The 26,259-nt window shown below is 51.8% G+C and overlaps 1 protein-coding gene and 1 pseudogene across 3 annotated transcripts in view; one reads left to right on the top strand and one right to left on the bottom strand.

Annotated features, from left to right (window-relative positions):
* Window positions 1-2,737: 2,737 nt before the first annotated feature.
* The window catches only part of LOC122436011 (melanoma-associated antigen 10-like), a 97,924-nt gene continuing 74,402 nt past the window's right edge, over window positions 2,738-26,259 (bottom strand). Inside the window, exons 1-3 of one of the 3 annotated variants that reach the window (XM_043460135.1) lie at window positions 5,057-5,261; window positions 4,190-4,282; window positions 2,738-3,840 (exon numbers count right to left, since the gene is read on the bottom strand). In XM_043460135.1, coding sequence (XP_043316070.1) covers window positions 3,125-3,820 — 696 coding nt within the window. In that variant the 5' untranslated portion in view covers window positions 3,821-3,840; window positions 4,190-4,282; window positions 5,057-5,261 and the 3' untranslated portion in view covers window positions 2,738-3,124. Of the gene's footprint in view, window positions 3,841-4,189; window positions 4,283-4,942; window positions 5,006-5,056; window positions 5,262-26,259 lie in introns of those variants that run through there. The other 2 variants (XM_043460136.1, XM_043460134.1) reach the window with 2 other exon arrangements.
* Window positions 8,178-14,649, top strand: LOC122435767 (annotated as a pseudogene).

Raw genomic sequence — 26,259 nt, 5'->3', positions numbered from 1 at the left:
AAAAGGAAATTGAAAGGAAACCAAACACAAGCACACGGAACCTATAAGTGTGAAACACCCCTTGCTAAATTAGCTTCAACTTTTCCTCTCCCTTAACCTCCAATCCCATATAATAGACTCACCGGGCCTCTTCCACCACAGAAACATCTCTGGATCCACTTTTTTCTCAAATCCCACAAACACTGCCCTAATCCAACCTCATAGATGTTTTGCCTGGATATGGCAAAAGCCACCAACCGAGGCCAGGTGTAGACCTGGAACCCCGTACTTGCTCGAAAACCACTTTAAGATGTCTGCCAGTGTTATTTGCCACAGAAGACCGTCAAGATCCAGGCAGGGGTCAATGTCTTCCCAAGGATACAAGAGTCCAGAGCAAACCTTTAGCTGTGCGTACATGTGAGTGCTCAGTCCATCAGTCGTGTCTCACTCTTTGCGACACCATGGACTGTGGGACAACCCCCCCACCCCAACTCCTCTGTCCATGGGATTTCCCAGGCAAGAATAGTGGAGTTGGATACCTTTTCCTCCTCTAGGGTACCTTCCGACCCAGGGATGAACTTGCATCTCCCACATTGCAGGCAGATTCTTTAACACTGAGCCTCTAGGGAAGCCATGAGGAAACACAGGGACTTCTCAGAGGAGCAGAACACTCACTGAGAATCCTTAACCCAAGGGAGGTGCCTGTGCAATCTGTGATGCCCTGGGCAAGATCAGCTTGGGAACAGGGTGGTGTGTGTCCACACAGAGGCTGCTGCAGAAGATGCTGGATCCTGGAAATGACCTCCAGATAAATCAGTGGGGGTGGGGGATAGTTTGGGCCTCCTTGCAATCAAAGGCCTGAGGTTCTTATGTACCCAGAACAAGAACCCAACCACACCTAACAGTCATATCCCATAAGTCGCATGAGGAGTCCCTGCCATGAGAGCTGCCACATATACATCCTGGAGTGCCCCTGGGGCTGTGTTCCCAGCCTTGGCCCCAGAGCATAGACGTCCTCGTGGAGGCCGGGGAGGAATCTTACCTGCAGCAGCACCTGCTCCCCCCTCCCTCTCCTGGTCAGAGTTGAGGGATTTTAGTCTCTGTAAGAGGAAGCACACTCGGAGTGGTCTGTGTCCGTGTTGTCCTGACTTGAGGATTAACCCCCAGGTGCCCGTGTCCCTTCAGAACAAATGGTCATTGACAAAACGCTTCTGCTCAAAATTCACTGGACCCGGGTCATCATATGACCCTTCCTAAGTGAAGAGGCCTGGCAGGGTCGTGTCCCCATGTGTGCACGGAGAGAGGAAGACAAGAGGTGCCTGAACACCTGACATCTCTCCAATTCCACACTGCCTAGCAGATGCTCCGCAAAGAGCAGCAGTTAAAACTCTCCTTTTTTGTGGGAAGGAGAGTCTGAACAGTTCCCATTGGTCTTGAAATTCTCCACCTTTTCCAAGTGTTCACTGACTATCTGGCAGCTGCCATATATGTGACCAGAATCACATCTCCTGTTCCCCTTGTTCTCTGGCACTCAGCATGGGGAGCTGCCCCTTCAGCCCCCTGCACCCATCCACACCCCCACTGCAGTGACCTCACCACCTCCTTAGGCCCGGAAGTCGCTCCTGCCTTTTGCTGCCAGGCACAGCCTTAACCTGGGTCTCTGCTGCCTCCACACTTCTGAACCCGCCCGAACCCAGGGATGCTGACAGATGTTGCATCTTTACTGGCTAGTACTTATTTCTCATGCTATTCGGATCTCAGACTCTGTCCCTCTCCCCTCTGGAAACTGTTTGGTTTTCAGGACACCTCAGAGAATTGGCAGCTTAATTAGAAATGGAATAGAAAACCACTCAGAATTGCTGTCCTGTGTTTTCTTCCTGGAGAATGTATATCAATTTCAGTGTCTGTGTGTGTTTCGGGGTGGAGAGCAGTGTTTCCAGCTGGGCACAGCTCACTCAAAGACCCAGGATTCTAGTCACACAGCAGGTCCTGTCCACTTTTGCAGCTTCTCTTCACTCATTTCATCCAAATGAAATCTAGATCATGCGCACAAGTGAAAATCATAAAGTCCAGATGACCAAAGAAACTGTTATTTCAATGTACTTGTTAATCAGCTTCCCAAGGCAGAGAGACAAGAGGGCTAGTACAGGGAATACTGGGCATATATCAAAGAGCAAGATTCACATTTCTCTAGGATTCCTAGCAGATGGTGGATAGAAAACACCTATTTCATCCCTGTGGTCAACAGCTATGGGGCAAGAGCCTGGACCCCTTCCTGCCTGCCCTAGAAAGAGATCTTTCTGGGGTTTATCCAAGAAGCAAAAGGACACCTCACAGCAATGATCCGTTTCAGAGATTCCCCTCACCCCCAAGACAGACCTCATGTGACTGTGGCTCCTCGACCATTGCTGTAAGTGTGGGGGTGTCCTGCTACTCCTAGTGTCCCCACTGTTAACATGGCCTTTCACGGAGCAGAGAATCAGTACACTTCTTTGGATTAACTGATCCAATGAGCAGGGCTCTCAGATTGTCTGGTACTTTCTTTAATAACCCAGGAGAATTAAACTAACTGAGATAATTTAGTTATTGTGAATGACAGAAAAGAAGGACATAAGCATGAATTCACTACAATTCCTTTTATTATCTAATTCTTCTCCATTCAATACTATTGCTATGTAAGTTCATGTTTTCAAAACAGTTCTAATTTTTCTTCCATTGTATTCTGTTCAGGACCACAGAACAAAATGGAAGACTTCCCAATCTCTTTTACAAAACAGCAAAACTCTTGTTTTTCAACAGGGTAACCACAAATACACTCGGATCAATATCATTCCCAATGCTATTGAAGTTTCTTTAGCCTTCTCTGAAACCAAACTTTGGCAAAAATTTAAAAGAAAACAGAGATGAATCCCCATGTCATCATAGAGAACAGGAACCAAAAGATGCTACACACTGGTTCCCCCAACTGGCCCGTGCCCTCACTTCTGAGAAGGCTGACTAATTCCTCTTCAGTCACAGAGGAAAGGAACAACCTGGCTGCTCCTTTGGCTCAGGCCCCCTATTCCTCCTCCCTCGCATTCTCTGCACACAGAAATGGGAAGGCCCTAAAATCCCTTTCATTAACCCTGAGTATAAATGCCATGACTTACCACTTGCTGGTCTCCACATAGGCCCGGGGACCCCACAGGAAAACATACCGAGCAGGGTGGCTGTCAGGCATCTGCTGGTACTCCAGGTATCCCTCCTGCACCCACACTCGGGTCAGCAGCTCCCTGAGCTCCCCAAAGACACAGTGCTCCCTCCCAACATACACCCTCATCCTGCTGAGTGCTCCCCAGACCGCCTCCTCAGGGGCCGGGTCTCCACACAGCATGATCACGTTGAGGACCAGTGCCAGGAAGCCGGCCTTTGGCAGGCCCTCCCCGTCGCTCAGTATCTCATCGCAGGTGAGGCCCAGGGTGGGGACCAAGGTGTAAATGTGCTCCTTGGGGTCCACCTCGTTTATCTCCACACCAAAGACCAGCCTCAGGCACTCTGAAACTTCACTGAAGACCACCGGGAAGTGCTCCTGGTTATCCCTGAGGACCTCATTCAGCATTTCCGCCTGGGAGGACATCTTCTTGGCTCGATACTTGAAGAGCAGGAACTTCAGCAGGTTAGCCATCATCCCATCAAGGATTTCTTGTGGCAGGGCCTCCACATTAGTGGAGGAGGATGCTAGGATATAGGAGGCCAGGTGAGATGCAGCCACCCCCACCTCAGCCAAGAGCGGCACTTCGACAGGGCCCTGGGCCTTGCTTGGGTCCTGAAGGTCTTCCTTGGGTTTGCTGAGCTCACTCATCTCAACCACGAGCACAGTGCCTGAGGTCAAACAAGACACAGAAGTGAGGCAGAGGTACAGGTGGGGACCAAGGGCCTCTGGGAGAGAAGAGGTGTGAGCAACCGGGGCTAAGAAAGGCATCCTGGATGGTAAGACACAGGCCACTTACAGCTCTCCCCTTGAGGGGTGCTCTCAGACCTCACAGGAGTGCTCCTTCTGGGAGGCCATTCCCCTGGCTACACAAAGGAGGAAGTGAGTTGGCTCCCCAGGGTGCGGTCAACACAGCCCGAGATTTCCGGATCCAACAAAGTGGGAGGAATTGGGACCTCCTGGTGCCCCTCTCTGTTCTGGGATAGGGAGCCTCTGGTTCACTTCAGGTCACCCTCTCACCTTGACTCCTGATACTGCCTGGACCTCCTCTGCTGTCTGAACTCAGGACACAGGCTTCAGACCTCTGCCTTTGCCTCCTTGTTCCTGGAGCTCCTGTGAAAGAAATGGAGGTGAAATCTAAAGGCTGTACTGTGCCACAGTCCTGCGACTTCTGTGCTGCTAGGTGGGGACGGATACTCTAACTACACCCAGTTGTGTGGTGGGTCCCTTTTAGTGCTCACCTTTCCCTTGGCATGGCCTGGACCATCCCCTCTGGAGGAGTAGAAAGAAACTCAAGACACAAGACTGAACAGAAAGCGCTGACAGTCCCCACATGCTGCCACACCTGCCCAGGGCCTCGTGCCGGTCCTAGGCTGGGGAGATGCTTGGACCTCAGCTCCGCCTCACGTCCGGCCTGGCCTCCAAGCACTGACCACAGCGGCAGGGGTCTGCTCAGTCCAACCTCAGGGTTGGGGAGTCCAGCCTCTGCCAACCTGAAGCCTCCACCTCCTCCTGTAAATCTCACCTCCCGAGGTCCCGAAGCCATCGGTCAAGAAACTGCTCACCCTGCTCACCCCTCTCTGGGCCCTCCAAGACCCTCTTGCATGGGCCAAGATCACTCCAGGTTGGTGTCGAACCACCTCAATCCTTCCTCGCATGGAGCCTGGACTCCAGGCAGGACACGCGATTGTCCCGTCCACCATTTTGAGACCACGCCGCTTTCACAAGGCCTCCAGTCTCTCTGAGACCCGCATGTGAGGAAGTCAGACAGACCTACTGTGCTTTTCTCACCCCAAGGGCTCCCAGGGACGACTACAGGGATGGGGATCTGTGGGGTTCCATCAGTCCTCACTCAGGGTGCCCACAGTCCTCCTTCAGGAACCTCACCTTGCCTCCACGCAGGACCTGGATTCTCACCTCTCTGCAACTGAAGCCCCGCCCCTTATAGCAGGACCCCAGTCTCTTGAAGACCCGGATGTCAGGAAGTCAGCTCATGACTGTGGCACTCATCCTGACCCCACGGTTGCCGTGCACTGACAACAGAGTCAGGCTTCTCTGAGGTCTCCTCGGATTAGGGGTTCAGGGTCCTCTAGTCCCTTTTCAGGGTCCTCAAGGTCTTCAACCCTGCAGGACCTGGGACTCGACCCCCCCTGTGGCCCCGCCCCATATGCGAGGTCCCCAGTCAGAGACCCAGATGTCAGGAAGTGAGGCCATGCACTTTGGGCTCATCGTATCCCAGAACGGCCAAGGACCAACATCAGCTCCAGGCTTTTCTGAAGTCTCCTCTGATTTGGGTCCAGGGTCCATTCAATCGTCCATCAGTGTCCTCAAATTGAAACCCTGGAGGAGCTGGGGATCTTCCCTCTGCTCACCTGAGGCTACACCCTCTTTCCCAGGTCCCCAGTTTCTCTGAGATCCAGATGTCAGGAAAGGCAGCATGTGCTCACCCACCCTCTGTGATCCCTGAGACTTGATGTGAGGGTCCCGCCTCTGGTCAACACAGGGGGCATCCCCAGATATGTCAGGGCTCAAGATGAGGTTCCTGAGGGAGGATTAAGGAACCCCACAGATTCCTGACCCTGCTGTCAGCCCTGGGCCACCCTGGTATTGGGATGAGCACTTGGCAGCCTCTTCTGACTTCCACATCTGTGTCTCAGAGACATTAGGCAACTGTTAGAAGGGGCAGGGCCTCAGATGGGCAGTGGGAAAGATCTTCTTTCTTTTGAGAGTCAAGGTGAGGACACTGAGGAAGGACAGAGGGGACCCTGGATCCCAGAGAAGAGTGGGCTCTGGGAGGACATTGGGTGGATGAACGTATGCTGGATTTCCTGACTGGGTCTCAGAGAGACTGAGGACCTGGTATAGGGGGCTGACTTCTTAATATCCAGATTTCAGACTGGTGTCCTAGTATAGAGAGATGACTTACTGACATCCGCATCTCAGAAAGACTGGGGTCCTGGTATGAGGTTTGGGGCGTTAGTAGGGCAGAGGAGAGAATCTGAAGTCGTACCTGGAGATAAGATGAGGTCTCTGAGGGAAGGCTGAAGGGACCCCAAGTGAAAACTCTAGGGATCCCAAGATAAGAGGGATGGAACCCCACAGATCCCTGCCCCTGCCATCGGCCCTGGGAGCCCTCGGGGTGAGAAGAGCACACTAGGTCTGTCCTGAGTTCCTGACATCCAGCTCTGTGAGACTCGGGACACGGTGTGAGGAAAAGGGACTATGGTGGGGAGAGGACAGAGACTAGGTCCTCCTGGAAATCAAGGTGAGGACCCTGAGGGAGGACTGAGGGTAGCCAGATCTCAGAACAGAGGGAACCCTGGTAGTCCCTGGGCAGGATGACCTCATGCCGCATTGCCTGACAACCCTGGCAGATAGACTGGGGACCTCCTGAAAGCAGGGGAAACTCCAAATGGCAGACGGGACAACTGCAGGACTTGTCTGGAGTCTAGGCTGCATGCAAGGAGGGAATAAGGCAGTTAGACCCCAACAGGGAGGGATCCTGGCCCTTGCAAGAGGGTCTTGGAGGGCGCAGAATGGGGTGAGCAGTTTCTTGACCTCTGCCTTAGGGACCTCGGTAGGTGAGGTTTTTCAGACAGAGCCGAAGGCTTCCGGTTGGCAGAGGCTGGACTCCTCAACCACAATGGAGGACTGAGCAGACCCCCGCCCCTGTGGTCAGTCCTGGGAGGCCAGGCAGGAAGTGAAGAGAAGCTGAGGACTGAACATCTCCCCAGACTAGGCCCCAAAGGATACCCTTGGCAGGTGCGGCCGCATGTGTGGCCCCTCAGCGCTTTCTGTTCAGTCTCGGGTCTTGTTCTGCGTTTCCCTCCAGACCCCCAGAGGGGAGGGACCAGGTTGTGCCAGGGGAAATATAAGCACTACAAGGAAGCTCTGAGCGGACCACTCACCACACAACTGAGGGGACCTCACAGTGTGCACCCCTAGTACCATCAGAGAATGCTCAGGGTTGTGCCACAGGATACTACCGAGGTGCCCCCTCAGTTTCACACAGGAGCTGCAGGAACCAGGAGGTGAAGGCAGACATCTGAGGCCCGTGTCCTGAGGTCAGTGAACAGAGGAGGTCCAGGCAATGCCAGGAGTCAAGGTGACGAGGGTGCCCTGAGTGGACACCAAGGGATGCCCATCCCAGACCAGAGAGGACGCCACAAGGGCCTAATCCACTTACCTTGTCAGTGCCAGAAATCTCAGGCTGTGCTCACCACACCCTGGGGAGCCACTTCCATTCCTTCTTCAGGTAGCCATGGGACTGGCCACTCCAGAGGCATGCCCCTGTGAGGTCTGAGAGCACATTTCAAGCAGAGACCTGGAACTGGCCTGTGGCCGCCCAGCATGAGGTTCTCAGGTGAGGCCGTTCACAGCCTGTCTATCCACCATCCAGGCCCATGGTCCTCATCTGTCTCACTTGCCCCAATGCCTCACTCCTGCCTCACTCTGTAGTTTGATCCCAGGCATCACACTAGTGGTCTAGATTACTGAGCTGAGCAAGCTCATGGAAGACCTTCAGGACCCACCTGAGGCCAGGGCCTTGTCAAGGTGCAGCTCTCTGGGACTGAGGCAGGGGAGGCTGCATCCCCCACAGCCTACTTCCACATATTCTCCTGCTCCACCCTTGTGGAGGCCTTGGCCCAGATATCTCTGAATGAGATGGTGCCTAACTTGATGAAGCTCTTGCTCCTGTAGTATCTGGTCAAACAGCTGACCTCCTAGGCGAAAATGCTGAAGAAGCTCCTCAGGGATAACCAGGAGCACCTCCCGGTGGTCTTCAGTCAAGTCTCACAGTGCCTACAGATGATTATGGCCTGGAGGCAAAGGAGTTGGACCCTGGGAAGCACATCTACATCATGGTCCCTACCCTGGGCCTCACCTGCAATGTGATGCTGAGCAGTGGGCACACCCTGCCCAAGGCTGGCTTCTTGGTGCTGGTCCTCAACCTGATAATGCAGAATGAAGTCCTGCCCCCTGAGGAAGCATGTTGGGAGCACTCAACATGGCGGTGTGTGTTTGGAGTGAGCCCTTTCTCTTTGGGGAGCTCAGGGAGCTGCTGACCCAAGTGTGGGTGTGGGAGGGATACCTGGAATACCAGCAGGTGCCTGACAGCCACCCTGCTCGCTATGAGTTCCTATGGGGTCCCCTGGGCCTATGTGGAGACCAGCAAGTGGCAAGTCATGGTGTGTGTGCTCAGGGTCTAACAGAGGGCTTTGAGGGCCTCCCCACTCCTGTCTGCAGAGGCTGCGAGGGAGGAGGAATAGGGGGCCTGAGCCAGAGCAGCAGCCAGGGTAATCCTTCCCTCTGTGATTGAAGAGGGAGTAGTCACCTTCTCAGAAGTGAGGGCCCGGGCCAGTTGGGGGAACCAGTGCACAGCATCTTTGGGCTCCTGTTCTCTACAATGACATGGAGATTCATCTGTTTTCCTTAGAAAATCTTCAAGCTTTGATTGTTTATGCAAAAGGCTAAATAACGTTCAGTGTCTTAGCTTGGAGAATGAGGTTGATCAATATGTGTATGTGCTTACACAGTTCAAGAACAAGAGTTTTGCTGTTTTGTGAGAGATTGGAAACTCTTACATTTTGTTCTGTGACCCTGAATGGGACACAATGGAATTGGAATTAGAACCGTTTCAGAAATATGAGCTTGTGGTGGAGTGGTGGAGTCGCTCAGTCCTGTCCGACTCTTTGCGACCCCATGGACTGTAGCCAACAAGGCTCCTCAGTCCATGGGATTTTCCAGGCAAGAGTACTGGAGTGGGCTGTCATCTCTTTCTCCAGGGGATCATCCTGACCCAGGGATGGAACACGGGTCTCCCAATGTAGACAGACGCTTTACCGTCTGAGCCACCAGGGAAGCACTAATATTGATGGGGCAAGAATTAGATGATAAAAGTAAGTGCAATGAAGTCATCCATCTGTCCTTCTTGTGTGTCATTCTCAAAAACTAAATCATCTTTATTTGGGTTTGTCTGGGTTATTTAAGGAAGCAGCTGGCAATAAATCTGAGGCCCCTGTTCACTAGCTCATATATTCTGAAGACCTTTACAGAGTATCTTCTCCAGGAAAGGCGGTGTTAGGAGTGGGGACACTAGGAGAAGCAGGACACCCCCGCACCTAGAGCAAAGTTCTAGGAGCCGCAGTCACACAAGGAAGGTGGAGAGACCTCCCCTAGTCGCACTGGACAAGGCAACACGAGGTAGGGCGGTGGAGCTCCAGGAGGAGCACTCGAGTTTCAGTGCCTGAGCCAAGGTGGTTTGGGGCTTTAGGACCCTGGGTTCCTTCTGTGGGAGGTGGTCGAGGTGAGGCAGGCTGGTAGCAGCCCTCAGACTTGCAGACAGTGTTTCTTCGGGGAGATGGCAAATTCTGAAATGGATCATGGCTGTAAGGTGGCCTTTTGCATCTCGGACAAAGCCCAGACAGATCTCTTTCTGGGGCAGGAAGGAAGGGGTCCTGACTCTTGTCGCATTGCTGTTGATCACAGGGGCAAAGGAGGTGTTTTCTACCCCACATCTGCTAGGAATCCTGCAGAACTTTGGTCGCACTCCCTTGAAGTGGTGCCCAAGAAATGCATGGAACTACCTTTTCTTTCCTGGTCCCGGAGATCCAGAACCCACGGTCTTAAATAGCTTTCAATTATCTTGATTGTAATTGGCCATTGTAATCAAGGACTTGACCTTAGTTGGGGCTGCAAGAAAGGAAAGTACTGTTTTGGATGGAAGACCAGCTAGGGAAGAGGCAAAGAGTGGCTCTTGCTTCTATTTCCTGGAGCAGCTTGCGTCCTGTTGGAACACTCCTTCATACCCAAATTTAACAGGTTTTCTATGGAAATGGGGCTTGCCCAGGAGCTCAAATGATGAAGATTCCGCTTACACTGTGGGAGACATGGGATCGATTCATGGGTCAGGAAGATCACCTGAAGAAGGGCATGGTAACCCACTCCAGTATTCTTGCCTGGAGAATTCCATGGACAGAGGAGATTGGAAGACTATAGTCCATGGAGTTGCAAACAGTCAGACATGACTGAGCTACTAACATTATGGTCCACTATGGTCTAAGTAGCAAAGTTTCTTAGTTTTATTTGTGAAACATCCTATTTGGCTGATTAGGTATCCCAAATCCTATTGAGGTGCACATTCTAGGACAAGCCCTGGACCACAAAGTAGCCGACCCCTTCCTACAGTGGAGAGGAGGACAATCTTGGCGCAACATTGTGACAGATTCCTGTCCCAACATCACAGAGGCAAGGGCCGCCAGGTCCTGGCAGCTGCATCCCGTCCCTCAGGCGCATCGTGCAGCCCAACACGTGGGCTCCTCAAACCGGCTGACTTCACAGGAGAAGAACTGAGCCCAGGGGGCTTGGGATCTTCTCAGTCCCACGTGCTAGTGAGGGATGGGGTGGGCTCAGAGCCCTGGCCTCAATTCCTCTGGAGCCCCTGCCCTTCCCGCACACCCCAGGCCACAGCCTGATCTTCTGACTTCTCACACCTTCCTCTTCTCAGTGCTACACAATGCCTGTGAGGTGACAAAAAGCAGGCCCGCGGAATGAAGGGTATGATGAGAATCAGAATCACTGTGGGGCTGCTCTGGGGTTTGCTGAGAACTGACTCTGCCGGGGGCTGGCGTCTCTGTCCATCCCAGAGCCTCCCACGTGAGGGTGGAGCCCTGTCCCTGCTGCTGCCAAGGGGCCTCTGCCAAACTGCACCTGCCAGGCTGACCAGCCCCTCACCAAGCAGGAGGGAGGGAGGGTCTGACCTTATGACCCCGATGCCCACTGGGATAATGCCCCTACAGCCGCCTCCTCTGATGCTGGATGGAAGGTATCACAACCCTTGAAGATCCAGGTCTCCCCAGCCACATTGAGGGACAGTAGAAGCTGGAGGGTCTCTGGGCTGTGGACACCAGGGCACGGACGCCAAGCACAGGGGCAGGAGATGAGGCTGAGAAAGGCAGGCCTTGGGTGTCATGAAGACTTGTGTGTGCACAACACGGGTGTCCTGAGCCAGAGCTGAAAAAACTCCTCAGTGCCATGCAAACCCACTGTCAGGGCCCATGTGGTGCCTGGAGGAGAGGGACCAGAAAAGGCAGCTCCCTCAGGACCCAGGGATGAGGAGGGGCCCCGAGTAGGGTGGGAGTGGGGGCAGGACAGGCCACAATATCCAGGCTGCCCACAGATAGCACGGTTTTCGGTCCCCTTTCGAGGAGCCACCAGGGGCCCCCAATGAAGATCACAGCCTCCAGCGTCATGTCCCAGTCAGAGGAACCAACCTGGAGGAATGCTTTATCAACCTGTTTAGGAGCTCAAAGGCCAGGGAGCAAGCCCAAGTCATGGCCTGTGAGCTCCATTCCGGCTTCCAGTCTTCAGGCCAAGGGCCTATGGGAGAGCCTCTTCCACACCCTCTTAGCTCTCCCCTATCAGACAACAGGCCGTGGCCCTCACACAGGGCAAATGACCCTGATGAGTGGCAGAACTAGGTGGACAGTGCCCTAGGGTACTCGACACATGTACCTTTCCAAGGTGCCTGTCTGTCCCCTACATGTTGATTTTGAAGAACAATGGCCCACAAAGGTCAGAGAACATGCACCTCTAAACCCACTGTCCCATCATCCATATGCAGTGAAGACCGGTGACTCTCACTCAGGTTTTGTCCAGTCCCACACCCGTACTCTCATGCATTTTCAAATACAGGTAGATGGGAGCTCCCTTTGGTCACATCTAGCTCAGTAAGTCAGACATATCCCCGAGAGTGAGTGTGTATAAAGAAGGCCCCTTGCAAAACACCTAACCTGTGAGCCAACAAAATCATTCGATGTTCCTGCCATCTGGGTAAGGGAGAACTGGTCCACAGTAGTGGTGGGGACAGGGGCAGCGGCAAAGAAGATCATAGCTGGCCTTGGAGAAGACCAGTGGAGTGCCTGTTTTCAACAGAACAGGCTGTATATTGAGCCCCCAACCAAGTACTTGAAATGGCAGGTAACCACAGATACCCAAGTTGGACATGGGAGGCTAGGACCAGGGGTAGCAGAAGCCCAACCACCCCACTGTCGAAAGGAAAGAGAGCTTTCGAGGCAGCCTCCAGGGAGGCTGAATCCGAGTCTGAGACTCTGGGAAGAGGATGGGAAAAGCATACACACAGATGTTCCCAAAGTGAGGATTCTAGGGCCACAAGAGTGGTCTTTATGGGAATGAATAGAAACTGTAGACCACAGACTGTGATCTGCAGCGGGATGCCATCTGGGGGTGGGCAGAGCTCAGGAGGCTGCAAGCTCAGCAGATCGCTTGGCTGTGCCCTACCACATGGCCTCTGGGGGAGTCTGTGTCTCAGGTGCTTGGGTAACAGTCAAGTGGAAAGTGAGGTCACTCCCACTGCTCCAGCAGAGCCCTACACTGAGGAAAGCTCGACCTGGGGGGTGCGATTGGGGCAGAAAACAGGACTCTGACTTTGGGGCTGAGTGGGACCTGCCAACTGGCAATACTAGTCAGAAGAGACCAAAGCCAGAAGAACGACAATGCCTGGGGACGGAGGGGAACCACCAACTCAGGCTAGGCAAACCAGCCCACTAGGACCCCATCTTCTGGGAGGGACAGTTGCCTGGGCCCCATCTGACCCCTGGGGTCTCTCTCGGTGGTAGATGAGCCAGGACTCACCAGGGCCTGCCCCTTTAGCAGAAGGCAGCCACAGGCCTGCCCTTTGGTAGGGGAAGGGTGGAGCCAGGGGCATGGTAGTCAACAGGTCCAGGGCTTGGCCCCCTGAAACAAGGCGCATGGGAGCAGATGGGAGCCTTTGCAGGCAACCTGAAACACACTTTTCTATATTTTCAGACAGAAGACAAGCTGGGGATCACATCTCTGTCCCCAGACCCCCTCTCCCACACAGGGCCAGGGCTGCCTTTCCACATTACATTTGTGACATCATGAAACAAGTAAGGAAGCAGACCACTTCGTTGGCTACCTGGCCCATGACCCAGATTCTAGAATCTCCAGACCGTATTTACTGGGCACTACCACCCTGCTCTGAGGACCTTATACCTTGACCATTCACTGCTTGGGTCGAAAATGCTCCTGAACTACACTGGCTCCATGGATATTCAGAGTTCCATGAGGCACCTGCAGCCCCATTCGCCCCATCCATTGATGGAGAGCCCGCAGCAGGGCACCCCCACGATGTCACCCAGATACAAATGTGGATTCAGAGGAGGCTTTGGAGAAATGGTGGGACCAACCCAAGAGCCCAGATGCCGGCTCCCAAGACAACCCACCCCACAGGGCCCGAACCCAGCAGCAGCCAATGAGAAAGGGAACAATGCTGTCCTTGGGCTGTCCTTCCCCAGGAAGCTCTTGATGATCTTGGAGGATGCAGCCTTCACCTCTCTGCACCAGAATGACAAGGCAGACATGGTGGTAACTGAGGCAGATCTCTTCCAGATGGAGGTCCTCCAGCACAGAGGCATGGACAGGATCTTCAAGACAGCATCAAAAGTTTCATCCACGAACTGAACCTGCATGGGTTCAGTGAAATCCACCATTCGGGTAGCACTGCAGGGAAGAAGAGGATGATGGTACTGTAGAAAGCCCTTCTGGGTAGACTGGACTAGACAAGCTGAGTGCTGGATGGATTTCAATTTCTCGGAGAACTTTTTTCTCGTGAGAGTGTGGTTTTAAAGCAGGCCTTGTCGTGTTCCAGGAATCCCCTTAGACAGGATCCACAGGGTGACTCCACAGTCTGAGAGGCCACTTGATTTCAGGGAGTCCCCATAACACCTGCCAGGAATGAGAAGACCTTGTTTCAATAGTTCAGCAAAGTCGGGACAGTGGTGGGAAGGAGGATGGTGAGGAAAAGCTATTCTCCCCCACAATGGCTAAAGTGATTCATTTCCTTTCAGATCTATCACTACTCCAAGTTCCAGAGAGACAAGCCTCTCCTCCTGCAGAACATCTAGAGGAAATGCGACCCCAGAAGAACTGCTCAACCTGCCACTGGCACATCAGCGACCTCAAAGAGAAAGAAGCAAACAGTGGTGACCAGATGCTCTCCTCAATTCCATCTCTAGTGCACCGAAGAGGCTGACAAGCAGGTCCAGAAGGGAACCTCAACTGTTCTCGGAATCCTCGGCCAGCGCTCATTTGTGTTCTGTGGACTTTGGTTTATGGGCAGGGGAGACCAGGTGCCCACATCAAGCCATTTCCTCAGCGAGCAGGGCTGCCCCAGTGGAGAAGGTCCATCCAGCAATGCCATGTCTGTACCCCTGGTTACTGCTGGGAGGGACTGCGCAGGGGAACTGCCCCAGAGCTCCCCAAGGTACCCAGATTATGGTTCGGCGGTGACTTTGTACAACACCTATGATTCCATCGTGAGGGGAGCTGTTTCAGTTGTGGCCCCAAACGAGGCCGCTGAGGCAGAGGAGGAGCAGGAGGAGTACTCGGATTACAAGTGTGCCCTCTGTGAGGAGTTTAACGACAAGCCCAGTCCCTGAGCTGCCAGATCCCCAGGGACACTCAAAAGCACTCTTTTGTAATCAAAAATCTAGTTTTGGCTCTAATAAAGTACACCAGAACTTCACAGGAGTAAATGAAGAGGCAAATGAGAACCTCTAGTCTGTGTTCTTTCTGTTTGTCCTTGATATTCACAGGGCCCTGGCTGAGTCAGATGAGGCTGGAAGGTCACACGCCACACAGGCCTCAGTCTGGTCCCAATGATTCCTTTTCAATTGAAGCAGCAGCATTTCACAGGTGCTGCCAAGAATGTGGCTCCTGAGACATTTGCTGAGGCCATCCCAGAATGGGCGGGCCTCTGGGCCTTGCCTGCCGCATAGCAGGAGACCCAGTCCGGCTCCTGACCTTCGGGGTGTCATCTTCCATGAGTCCTGCACCCTGAAACTGAAGGGGCTCCTCCTGGGTCCCCGATGATGCCACAAGTTGTTGAGCAGCAGCTGAGCATCACCAACTCCCAATCCAGGGGCTTCCCCAAGAGCCTCACTGGAAAGCGGGGTCACCCCAACGGCCAAGGGCCTTGCAAACACGTTGCCCCAAACCTGAAAACAAATGCAAGATTTCCACAAGGTGAACACCAGCTGGTGATGCTCTGCCCTCACAGCTTTATTTAGAATCTAGGCACCACACCCAACACACAGTCCCTGGTCCAGACATCAGCCCCTTAGAGGATGCTCCTGGTGACACAAAATGGGGTGGTCACAGATGGCTGGGTCTTTCCATCTGCCTCCACGCTGTCCACTGACAGGACGATGGCAACACAGAGGACCCGTCCATCACACGAGGTTTGCAGCGAAGTCAGGAAGGGGGGCTGGACAGGTGGAGAGAGGCATGTGCTGAGTTCCAAGACAAAGAGCCCTGAAACCCTGGGAGCACTGAGGAGGGAGGGCGGGTCCCCCTAGCTTTGAAGGCCACTGGCAGGGCTCTGGTCCTTCCTTAGCACAGACAGGCACAGTCCTGGGCTTGGCTTCACCCCCAGCCCCACCCCTCCTTTCATCTCAGGCCTCATCACTGCTGACTCTGCAGATCCCCCATGTTACCCCAGGCCTGTTGAGGGCAGATCTGTGCTAACCAATCTGGCCTTGACCCTGGGGCTGCCCTTGACGGCCCTGCCAGGTGTCTTCCCCCTGCATTTGGGAGCCATCTTCCTCTCAGCCCTTCCCACACCACTGCCTCCAATGTCAACAGATGCCCCGGCCCCTGCCCAGGGCCTACAGAAAGAACAAACAAGAGCAGGGACACCTGGGTCAGGTGTTCTCCCTATGATCACCAGGGCCTGGGATGGCACCAGGCAAGGATTACAGAATTCAAACCTCAAATAACCCGCTTGGATACTGTCACAACTTTCCACAGCTGAGAAGGCACTGAGGAGGCGCCGAGGGATAGAGAGGTAGCCCATGACTGCAGGGGACCTGACCACAGGCACCTCCATCCTCACTTCTATCCTTGTACCTGGAGATGGATCCCTGTTTACTGGAGGCGGGGAGAGCCAGAGGAGCAGAGCCACAGGCCTGAACCTCAGTAGGGTCTCAGCACCTTGCAGAGCCTCCATTTCCACATGGCTGTGAGGAAGGGGACAAGGTCCCAGAGGAACCCAGCCCAGAGCCTCCCAGGCCTTTCCTTCCTGAGCACAGCAGAGCCACATTTCCCACAGCCCTCATGAGAGCCAACATCAGCCAACATCTCAACCCCGGCTTCTGGCCAACTGAACCAACACAGTGTGTAGTCTGAGTCACCCAGCCCATGTGACCCTGATGCGACTGCCAGCAAATGAAGCCACAGAGTCAACCATGTCGAGGCAACCCTACCCAGGGGCAAGTGGGGAGTAGGGGGCTGTGACTTCTGCACTCCCAGCACCTCAGGAACATTCCTCCACCTCTGCACAACTTCATGCTTCTGTTTACACCTCCCAGTGTCGGGGGTCCCACAAGTTACTGACTCGTTCCTCCTGATGGAAGGGAAGGGAAAATTCATTCTGCCAATACAGCCACTCAAATTGACCACACACTCACTGCCTGAAGAGCCATGCAGGAGGAAGCCTGGAGCACAGGGCACACACCCAAGGTGCTAACAGACACCAGCACACATCCTTCCACAAAGGCTTCCCCATGTCCATTCCCCCAACCACAGGCAAGAGCGCCATGTCCTCACCCACTGGCTGGCCCTGAGCATCAGCATCATCATCTCGCTGAATCTCTGTCCACCTGATGGGTGACAAAGGGTCACCTTCCTCACTATGTCTGGGTGAGTTACCAAGGAGCCCGGCTGGCCTCTGGGATGTGGCCATTGCTATGTCTTCTACTGGGGTATGTGACTGGATCCCAGGCTTGCCCAGTTTCCTCCACTCAGTGTCTCAGCCAACCCAACCCCTTCCTTCTGGGCACCACTGAAGCTCAACTGTGTGGGTGGGATGCCTGAGCAAGAAGGGACTGCAAGCACTCCTACCTCTGGAAACAGAGGGTACCTGCTTGGTGGCCAGAGAAGAAAACACTCTTCTGCCTGGTTGTTTGGATATCCTCACCTGCATGAGCACCAGAGGAACAGGGAGAATATCACCTGTGACAAGACAGCAATGTTGGACAACAAGCCACCACTTTTCCTCTCGGCAGGGCCCTCAGACCCCAGGGACCCAGGAGGGCCAAACAGATGTAAAACACACATGCAGGAGTCTTCAGGGTGGGTTCTGCTCATCACAGCGGCTGGCCTGTCCTCAGGGCTGGGAGAGGGACCCCACGATGACTCGGCATGCATTCCCCAGGAATGATGGTGATTTATAGCCCAGGACACCCCACAAGGAACAAGAGAAACGACTCCTGCCCTCACACTGCCATGCTGGAAGCATCTGGGGGCCGTCACAGTCAGAGGGCTGCCCTCCATGGACTTGTGGTTGGGTCCCACCAGGAGGGGAACCACGGACAAGCCACTGAGTCCTGCAGGGTCAGGGCCTGCCTTGTGGGTGTGGCTTGCAGGGATCAGGTGGGGCTCACGTGAAGTCACAGTCTGGGGGCAGAGCGGGAGCTAAAAGGAGGTTTGAGGATTCCTTTGCATGTGTCCCAGGGCATCGCTGGACAAACATGTGGAAGGAAAGTGGGTGGGGACTGTGACCAAGAAGGGGACTGGAAGTACGGTTTGGCCATCTGGCAGGCGCTCCTTATCCTAGAGCCTGGAAAACCCTGCCCAGAGGTATGGTCAGATCACGAGGCAGGTCCCGCCTTCCTACAATCAGAGTGAGTCCCAGGCACTTTGGGATGGCCGGCTGTGGCCACCAGGCAGGGCAGTGGTCTGCCACCGGGGCCTTAGACCGCAGACAGGTGACAGCGCTTTATGGGGTCACCAGCTCTTTATGGAGTCACCAGCTCTTTATGGGGTTGGGTCGGTGGTGGGCTGCTGCCACAGGCTCAAAAGTTCAGAGACATCTAGGTAGTCCTGGTCTTCAGGGGCCTGCCTCCTGGTCTCCCTGGCTCTCTTATCAGGGATGCACGTTTTCACAAGAGGACCTCCGATGCCAGCCGGTCTGGCCTGCCTTGGTGGAACGTTCAGTGTCTTTGAGGTTCAGCTAGTCCTGTCGAATCCTGGACTGATGTTGGTCTACTGCCTGAAGCTTTGTCAGATACCGGGGAGACACTGGCCCCCCTGCCCCCGATTCTCACTGTACTTCACCCTAAGCTGCTCAGGCCCCTGTGGACAGCAGAGCAAAGAATTCACTTGCCTCTATTCCCCCCTTGTCCCACATGCCTGGATCTTCTCACTTGCCAGGGAATTCCTCTCCCCCTGCTAGCCCAGTGAAAGTTCCAGCAGCTGGGCTGTGGCCTTGAGCCCAGGGCTGAGTGCATCACAGATTACCCCCAGGAAGGAATCTCATAACCAGTGGGGCAGGGGATGTCAACCCCGTACCAAGGCCCCATCTCGCCACCTCTCCTCGGACCACTCCAGGGCCAGCCTTCTCCAGACTGGTCTTCATCAGGCTATTCCTGGGGGTGGGTTGGGGGCGGGGAGTGGTGCCAGAGGCTGGCTGGGGACTCACCAAGGGGACAGGGAGCAGGCAGGGTTTGCAGGACATCTCTTCACCTGCGATGTTGACCTGACAGTTCCTGCCAGCCCGTCAGGAGGTGCAGGGCACAGACAGGCATTGGAGGTGTCCACAGTGGGCCCCGGTGGTCGGGCCCTCACCGTGCCTGAGGCCTTGTGATCGCTATTGACCAAGCAGGAGAACTGACACCTGGAATTGGTGCCTGAGCAGTGGCTGTGTGTACACACAGGACGCCAAGTGCATTTGGCTGGGTGGCACCACGCTCTACCCTGCTCGCAGCATGGTGGGAGAGGCTCTTGGTATCTTTCACATCAGACAACTGCTGGGTTGGGCAGGAGAACTGCTTCCAGTGTGCTGGCCACCTGGCCATAAAGCTAGACCCAGTGTAAGCACAGCCTGATGTGAGAGGGCAGGTCTGCTGCCAGACCTCAGGAGGCAAAGCACATTCAATTCCATGGGCACCCATCCTGCAAGAGTGTCCCCCACTGTGCAGGGCATCAGGTGTCCACTCACCCCTGTCTCACTCAGGGCTGGGGGTGGGGAGGATGGACTGCATCTTCCAGGCAGATCTATAAAGTGCAGAGCCTGAAATGAAGCAGAGGTTAGGGAGCATGAAGAGTGGGGAAACAAACCCTGACTCACATCAAGGGACTGTGGAGGGCTTTGAGATGGGAGTGTTGTCTGGGCTGCGTCTCATAGTGAAGGGCGTCTTCTTGGCTGGGAAATGGGGGAAAGGCTCCCAGAAGGGTCAGACCCATGGAGGAACTGAGCCTAGTTGTGTAGCTGGAGCAAGGTCACCGGAAAGGGCCTGGGATACTAGCCTGGGTCCAACTCAGGGGCGACTCTAAGGCATCTGGCCTTTTCCCTGTGTACAGTTGATTAATGCCCTCACTTGCAGTTTTGAAGGCAAGACATTGCATCTCTGCCTGAGAAGAATTCACTGATTCAGTCATTTGGTTAGACAGTGATTTGACAAAGCTTTGTGTGCCTCGTGTACACAGGGTCAGGCAGCAGATAGACAAGAGGTGTGCACAAGTGAGCCAGGCGACCAGCATGGCTCTTTCCAGGATGAGCGGCTCTGGCAGCTGGTGCTTGTCATCTCTGAACTGGGCATGGGCACCTTCTTCCACCAGCTCTTTATGGGGTTGGGTTGGTGGTGGGCTGCTGCCACAGGCTCCTGGCTTGTGATGAGGCTGTGACTTCTCCTGTCTTGTGATGAGGTTTCTAATTATTCTTCTTGAATCCAGAAAGAAGTTTAGAGATATGACATTAGGTCTTTATGTGCTGAGAGTTATTTGTCGGGAGATGGTTAGATACCATCACCAACTCAGTGGACGTGAATTTGAGCAAACTGGGAGATGGTGAAGGACAGGGAATCCTGGCATGCTGCATTCCATGGGGTCACAAAGAGTAGGATATGACTTAGCGACTGAACACACACAGAGGTGAGGGTGTTTGTCCCAGATTCTCCTGGCCCCCAGCAGGAAGTTGATTTGTCCCCTGTGGCACCCAGTGTCCCCCAGGCTGAGCAGAGTGGCTGCTGCTGGTGCATTGTGCAGAGAAGGAAGAAATGGTGCAGGTTTGCCCAGAGTAACTCCCCAGTGGCCTGAGCTGTGGCAGCTTCAAGTGCCAGGAGGAGTTTAGCAGTGTGGGCCCCTCGCTTACTGTCTTTGAAGGAGTAGTGCAGGCAGTGAAGACAAGATGATGTGGGGAGGGTGGCCTTGCCCTGTTGTATTGCCCACCTAATGTTCCCAAATGACACCTGGAGGAGGCTTTAGGAAAGGGGCCAGCTTTGTGTCTGAAATGAAACTTGAGTTTGACAGTAGTGTGCTGCTTGCTCATGCCATCTGCTGGCCGGCTCTTCAAACTTCATTTTTTTTTTTTTAAATTGAAGTATATTTAGGAGTTCCTTCATAACTCTGTTGGTAAAGAATCCGCCTGCAATGCAAGGGACCCCAGTCGATTCCTGGGTCGGAAAGATCCCCTGGAGAAGGGAAAGTCTACCCACTCGAGTATTCTGATCTGAAGAATTCCATGAACTCTATACTGTAGTGTTCATGACCTCACAGAATCGGACACCAATGAGTGACTCTCCCTCACTTTCACATAGTTGATTAACAATGCTGTGTCTGTTGTTTCTAGTGAATCAAGGTGATTCACTATATAAATGCTTCCAGATTCTTTTCCATTATAGGTTATTGTAGATAGTGAGTATAGTTCCCTGTTCTATACAGTAAGACCTTAATTATGTATTTTATACATTGTTGTTCTGTCTCTCAGTTGTGTCCAACTTTGTGACTGCATGGACTTCAGCACACCAGGCTTCCTTGTCTTTCACTCTCTCCCAGAGTTTTCTCAAACCCATGTCCGTTGACTCAGTGATGCTGTCCAATCTTCTCACCCTCTAGCACTCTCTTCTCCTTCTGTCTTCAGTCTTTCCCAGCATCAGGGTCTTTTCCTGTAAGTTGGCTCTTCACATCAGGTGGACAAAATATTGGAGCTTCAGCTTTAGCATCAGTCCTTCCAATGGATATTCAAGGTTGATTTCTTTAGAATTGACTGAGTTGGTCTCCTTGCTGTCCAAGGGACTCTCAAGACTCTTCCCCAGCACCACAGTACTACTATTTTATACATAGTCGTGTGTATCTGTTAATCCCAAACTCCTAACTTATCCCTTCCCCTGCTTTTCCCCTTTGGTAACCAGAAGTTTATTCTCTGAGTCTGTTTCTGCTTTGCAAATAATTTCATTTGTATCATCTTTTTAGATTTCACATATAATTAATATTATAGGACATTTGTCTTTCTCTTTCTGACATACTCCACTTAGTATGATAATCTCTATGTCCATCCCTGTTTCTGCAAATGGTATAACTTCATTATTTTTCATGGCTGAGTAGTATTCCTGTGTGTGTGTGTTTGCGTGTCTGTATACCACATCTTCTTTATCCATTTATCTGTTGATGGACATTAACATTGCTTCCATATCTTGGCTACTATAAATAGTGCTGCAATGAACATTGGGATGCCTGTATCTTTTCAAACTGGGGTTGTTGTGTTTTCCTGGTATATATCCAGGAGTGGGATGGCTAGATCATATGGTAGTTCTGTTTGCAACTGTTTAAGGAACCTCCATACTGTTCTTCATGTTGAATGTACCAATTTACTTTTCAACCACCAGTGTACAAGGGTTCCCTCTTCTCTACACCCTCCCCAGCATTTATTCTTTGTAGGTTTTTTTTTTAATGATGGCCATTCTGTCCAGTGTAAGGTGATACTTCTTTGGAGTTTTGATTTGCCTTTGTCTGATAATTAAGAATATTGAGACTCTTTTCATGTGCCTTTTGGACATCTGTGTCTTCTTTGGAGAAATGTATATTCGGTGCTCTGACCATTTCTTAAATGAATTGCCTTATTTATTTATTTATTTATTTTTGCAGCTTCAGTTTTAATTAAATGTGGTTAGCAATAAGAGCTTCCACGGCAGAAAGCTCCATGCAGTGCTTGGAGGGTGTGAATATAAAAGTGAGGTGCTAAAGCTAATATGTAATACATTGTAAAGTATTTAATTTCCTTTTCCTCCTTGACCATTTCTGCCTTCTTAATCCTTCTATCTTTCCCAAGGCATGGAGATGTGAGATACATAGCAATGGATATTAAAATGGATTCTTAACTCTCATTCCCACAAAGATATAGCAACTGAATTTGCATGTTCCGTGCATTGAGCTTAGAGCAGGAGCCCAGGCATTGGCACAGAAGCCCATTATTTGTATCCCACAGGTCTGCGAGGGTGGATGGCTCCTTTTCTGAGTGGATGTGTGCCCATGTAGCTCATAGGCTGGGCCAATGCATAGGGCACACAGAGGGGCTGCATATTTGTGCTCATGATGTGAATGACATGATCCAGAGTCTGGGCTTTTGGATCCAGGGACCTGGGTTTGGACATCAGCTCTTCTCTTGCTGTGTAGCCTTGGCACTTATTATCTCTGGGTGTCTCTCTCCTCTGTTGAAAACCAGGTACCCAAAATTCTGCTCATGTCACAGGGCGTTTCCAGGGCACAGCTTTGGACGTCATGTTGTCTCCCACTGGGGCACAGGGTCTGTCTTTGCTTCTACTTCTGCAGTTGGGAGGTTATTCCAGCAACACTGCCTATGAAGATTTTTCTTGATTCCCAGACTTTGTAAATTTCAGAATCCTCTAGCAATGTTCAAGAGAATATAATGCGATCTTGGTTAATTTCTCTTATGCTATTTGGAAGTTGTCAGTTGTGCATGTAGAATATTAGATGATTGGTCCTGAACAGTGATTCTCCAACCTTTGTGTCCATGGGCTATCTAACTGGGGGGTAGAGTGGGGTTCAGCCTCCCAAACGGATCAGAGGCAGGCTGCTCAGCTGAAGCGAGGCCTGCTCCCCATCCACCTTCTTTCTAATCTCTTCCTGACCCACTCTTCATAGAGGCCCCCAAAGTGTGCCACAGAACACAGTTTGAAAACTAGATCTCAGATTTCAGTTTGCATTCAGATCCCTCAGTGACATTGTCAAATGTGGCTTCTGATTCAGATGTTCTGAGGTGGACCTGAGATTCTGTGCTTCTAACCAGATCCCAGTTGATGCATAAGTGTCTGGTCCATGGATAGCATTTTGAAAAACAAGGGTCTGATCATAGACTGCCTTTGATGTTTCACATCCTTTGATTTGGAGTTCTTACTGTTACTCTGATTGTGTCATAAAATAAAAATCTGTGTTGAATGAATGTTTCTATTAAGGGCAAAATACTCAACTATACACATTTGGAAACTGACCTGGGATATGAAGGAAACAGAAAGTATTTGTTTCTCAACTGCGCGTGTCTGAAACATCTGTCAAATATTTTCTGAAGAACACAATTTGGGTTAAGACGCTGTTTCACTTTGTCAAGAAGAGTTCCACTTTGGTTTGGTTGTAGTCTGGATCATAGCAAAAGTGTTAGTCGATGAGTTGTGTCTGACTCTTTGCAACCCCATGGACTGTAATGCACCAGGCTTCTCTGTCCATGGAGTTTACCAGGCCAGAATATTGGAGTGGATAGCCATTCCTTTCTCCAAGGGATTTTTCCAACCCGGGGATCGAACCTGGGTCGTCTGCATTGCCGGCAGATTCTTTACCATCTGAGCCACAAGGTAAGCTAATGCACACTTTTCTAAGGGAACTTCTGATGGAAACAAGTAACCTGCTTTCAGACCCTGGCTGAGGCCTGTCTCCACACTCTAGGTCTAAGTGAAGGTTCAGAATTATGGACAGCTGTTGGTCCTTCTGGCATCCATGTGCTTTTTTGATAATCTTAATGACATGGCATCTAGAAAGATAACCTTCGTGTAAGTGGCCTCCATCCTTTCTGCCCATTGCTGAGTTGAGTGCTCCAGCTTCAGTGTTGTAGAACGTTCTGTCTTCGGCACGCTGTTGGGACTCCTCTGGTGTGTGTCCAGAAGACCAGCTGCTTTGCCAGGCCGTAGGTCTTTGCTTGTCAGTCTTTGTTTCAATTCATTAACATCATGGCTAAGGCGGGGAACCTTACACACGCAGCTCCCCAGATGGATCCCAGTCACAGTTGAGAGGAAGGAGGTGGCCCGGGGTCAGTGGGCATCTCAGGGCTCTTATGTTTTGGAAAGGACTGAGCACACAGGTAGAATGTTATAATTAGCAGAGCTTGGCGTCATTAAATACATATGAGGAAGATGATTCAGGGGTTTGGATAGAGTCTTAGTGTGTGGACTGAATTCTGTACAAAATACCTTTGATAGGTCTTCAACTGCAATTCAGCTGCAGTGGGAAACATGAGTGTCTTGCTGAACCAACAGAACTAACAAAAAGCTAAGCGTTAAGGGACCCAGTTACCTGGATAGATGTAGACTGTTTCTGGCCAGTAGCAAATATCCCTGAGTGCAGGATGTGCTTCTAATCAGACCTCGAGTCTCTATATGGATATGTTCCCACTGGTCCTTTGACCAAAACTTAACAATTCTATCCAAGTTTGGTTTGGGAGCTGCCACTGCAGGCGTGGAAAACCCTGCCCACCACTTCCATGCCTGTGCCCACCCACCCCGCACAGCTCTGTCTCTCTATGTTGGGGTCAAGGAGAAAACCAGGCAGGGCTGCCTTTGGTAAAACACCACTGGTCCACACACAGCGCCATGAATGAGCACGCAATGTCCCTTTAAATCAGGTTCTGTTCTTCGTCCTAGACAACATCATCAAGAGGATCTTTAATATTCTGATGTTCACCTGGGTCCTGTTTCTGGCAACCGTGGACAGTTTCACAATGTGCCTTAACTCCATCTCCACGCAGTACATTGACATCTCCACCAACCTGAGGATAGAGTGCTGCATCCTAACCAGAGAGATCAAGAAGGTAGCCCTGATTGCAACCCTGCTTCACTTCTGCCTGAGTCACAGAGGTTCTGACAGCCAGGGTCCAGATCTCCACGGAGGCTCAGACAAAATCCTCCCTCTCCAGTATTCGCATAACACCTCTGCTTTATTGTAAATATATATTTCAGTCTGTTCCATACTCAGAATGAAAATATACACACTACACACACACACACACACACACGCACACACACAGTCCTGGGATCTCGGCCAGGAGTTTCACTCTGTCCCCTCTCGTCACCGTGGTCCCCAGATGCACTGACTCTGCTGTTTCTCATACAGGATCATGTGCTTTAGTCTGGGATGTTTGACCAGGAACGTCTTATAGGGAAATTTAGGAAAATACACGCCTGGAGGCTCAGAGGGTAAAGAACGCAACTGCAATGCAGGAGACCCGGGTTCAATCTTTGGGTCCCAAAGATCCCATGGAGAAGCGAATGGCAACCCACTCCAATGTCCTTCCCTCAGAAATCCCATGGACGGAAGACCTGGACGGGCTACAGTCCATGGGGTGGCAAAGAGTTGGACATGACTGAGCAGCTATGACAAAACATAGCCATAGAAAGTTTATAGATTACATTTGAAAAAAATAGTCACAGCTGGAAAGGTTACTCTCACTTAGCAAAATTATCTACATATGAGAAGGAATTTCTTCTTAATTTTATTTTTTGAGATGTGGGTGACATACACCATTGTATTCATTTCAAGTTTACAACATAATAACTTCGGTATTTGTGTATATTGTAAAATGATAACCACAGTAAGTCTAGTTAAGCTCCATCATCACACCTGTTATAAATTCTTTCTTGTGAAGGCTTTGAAGATCTATTCTCCTAATAACTTTTCAATACATAATACAGTATCGTTAACTCTAGTCACCATTGCATCCCCATGATTTATTAATTTCACAACTGCAGGTTCATACATTTGACCATACATTTGACCACCCTTAAACTAAGGGGGATTTCCTGTTCACCATGATCAGTAGCATCCAGAACCATTAATTCAGTGAGTTGACATCAATCCTCAGCTTGACTAGATTGGTTTTTCATCCTGCTCAATGTGTGCGTGATGGTGGAGGGTTGTCCATACTGAGAAGCACCAGTGTCTACACAGGGCTGTGACAGTGACTCCCTCTCTGTCCCGACATCGTCCTG

This window comes from Cervus canadensis, chromosome X (assembly GCF_019320065.1).
Source record: "Cervus canadensis isolate Bull #8, Minnesota chromosome X, ASM1932006v1, whole genome shotgun sequence".
Classification (NCBI taxonomy): Eukaryota; Metazoa; Chordata; class Mammalia; order Artiodactyla; family Cervidae; genus Cervus; species Cervus canadensis.
The sequence above is the reverse complement of the archived record's forward strand: the minus strand, read 5'-3'. Positions and strand labels throughout refer to the sequence as shown.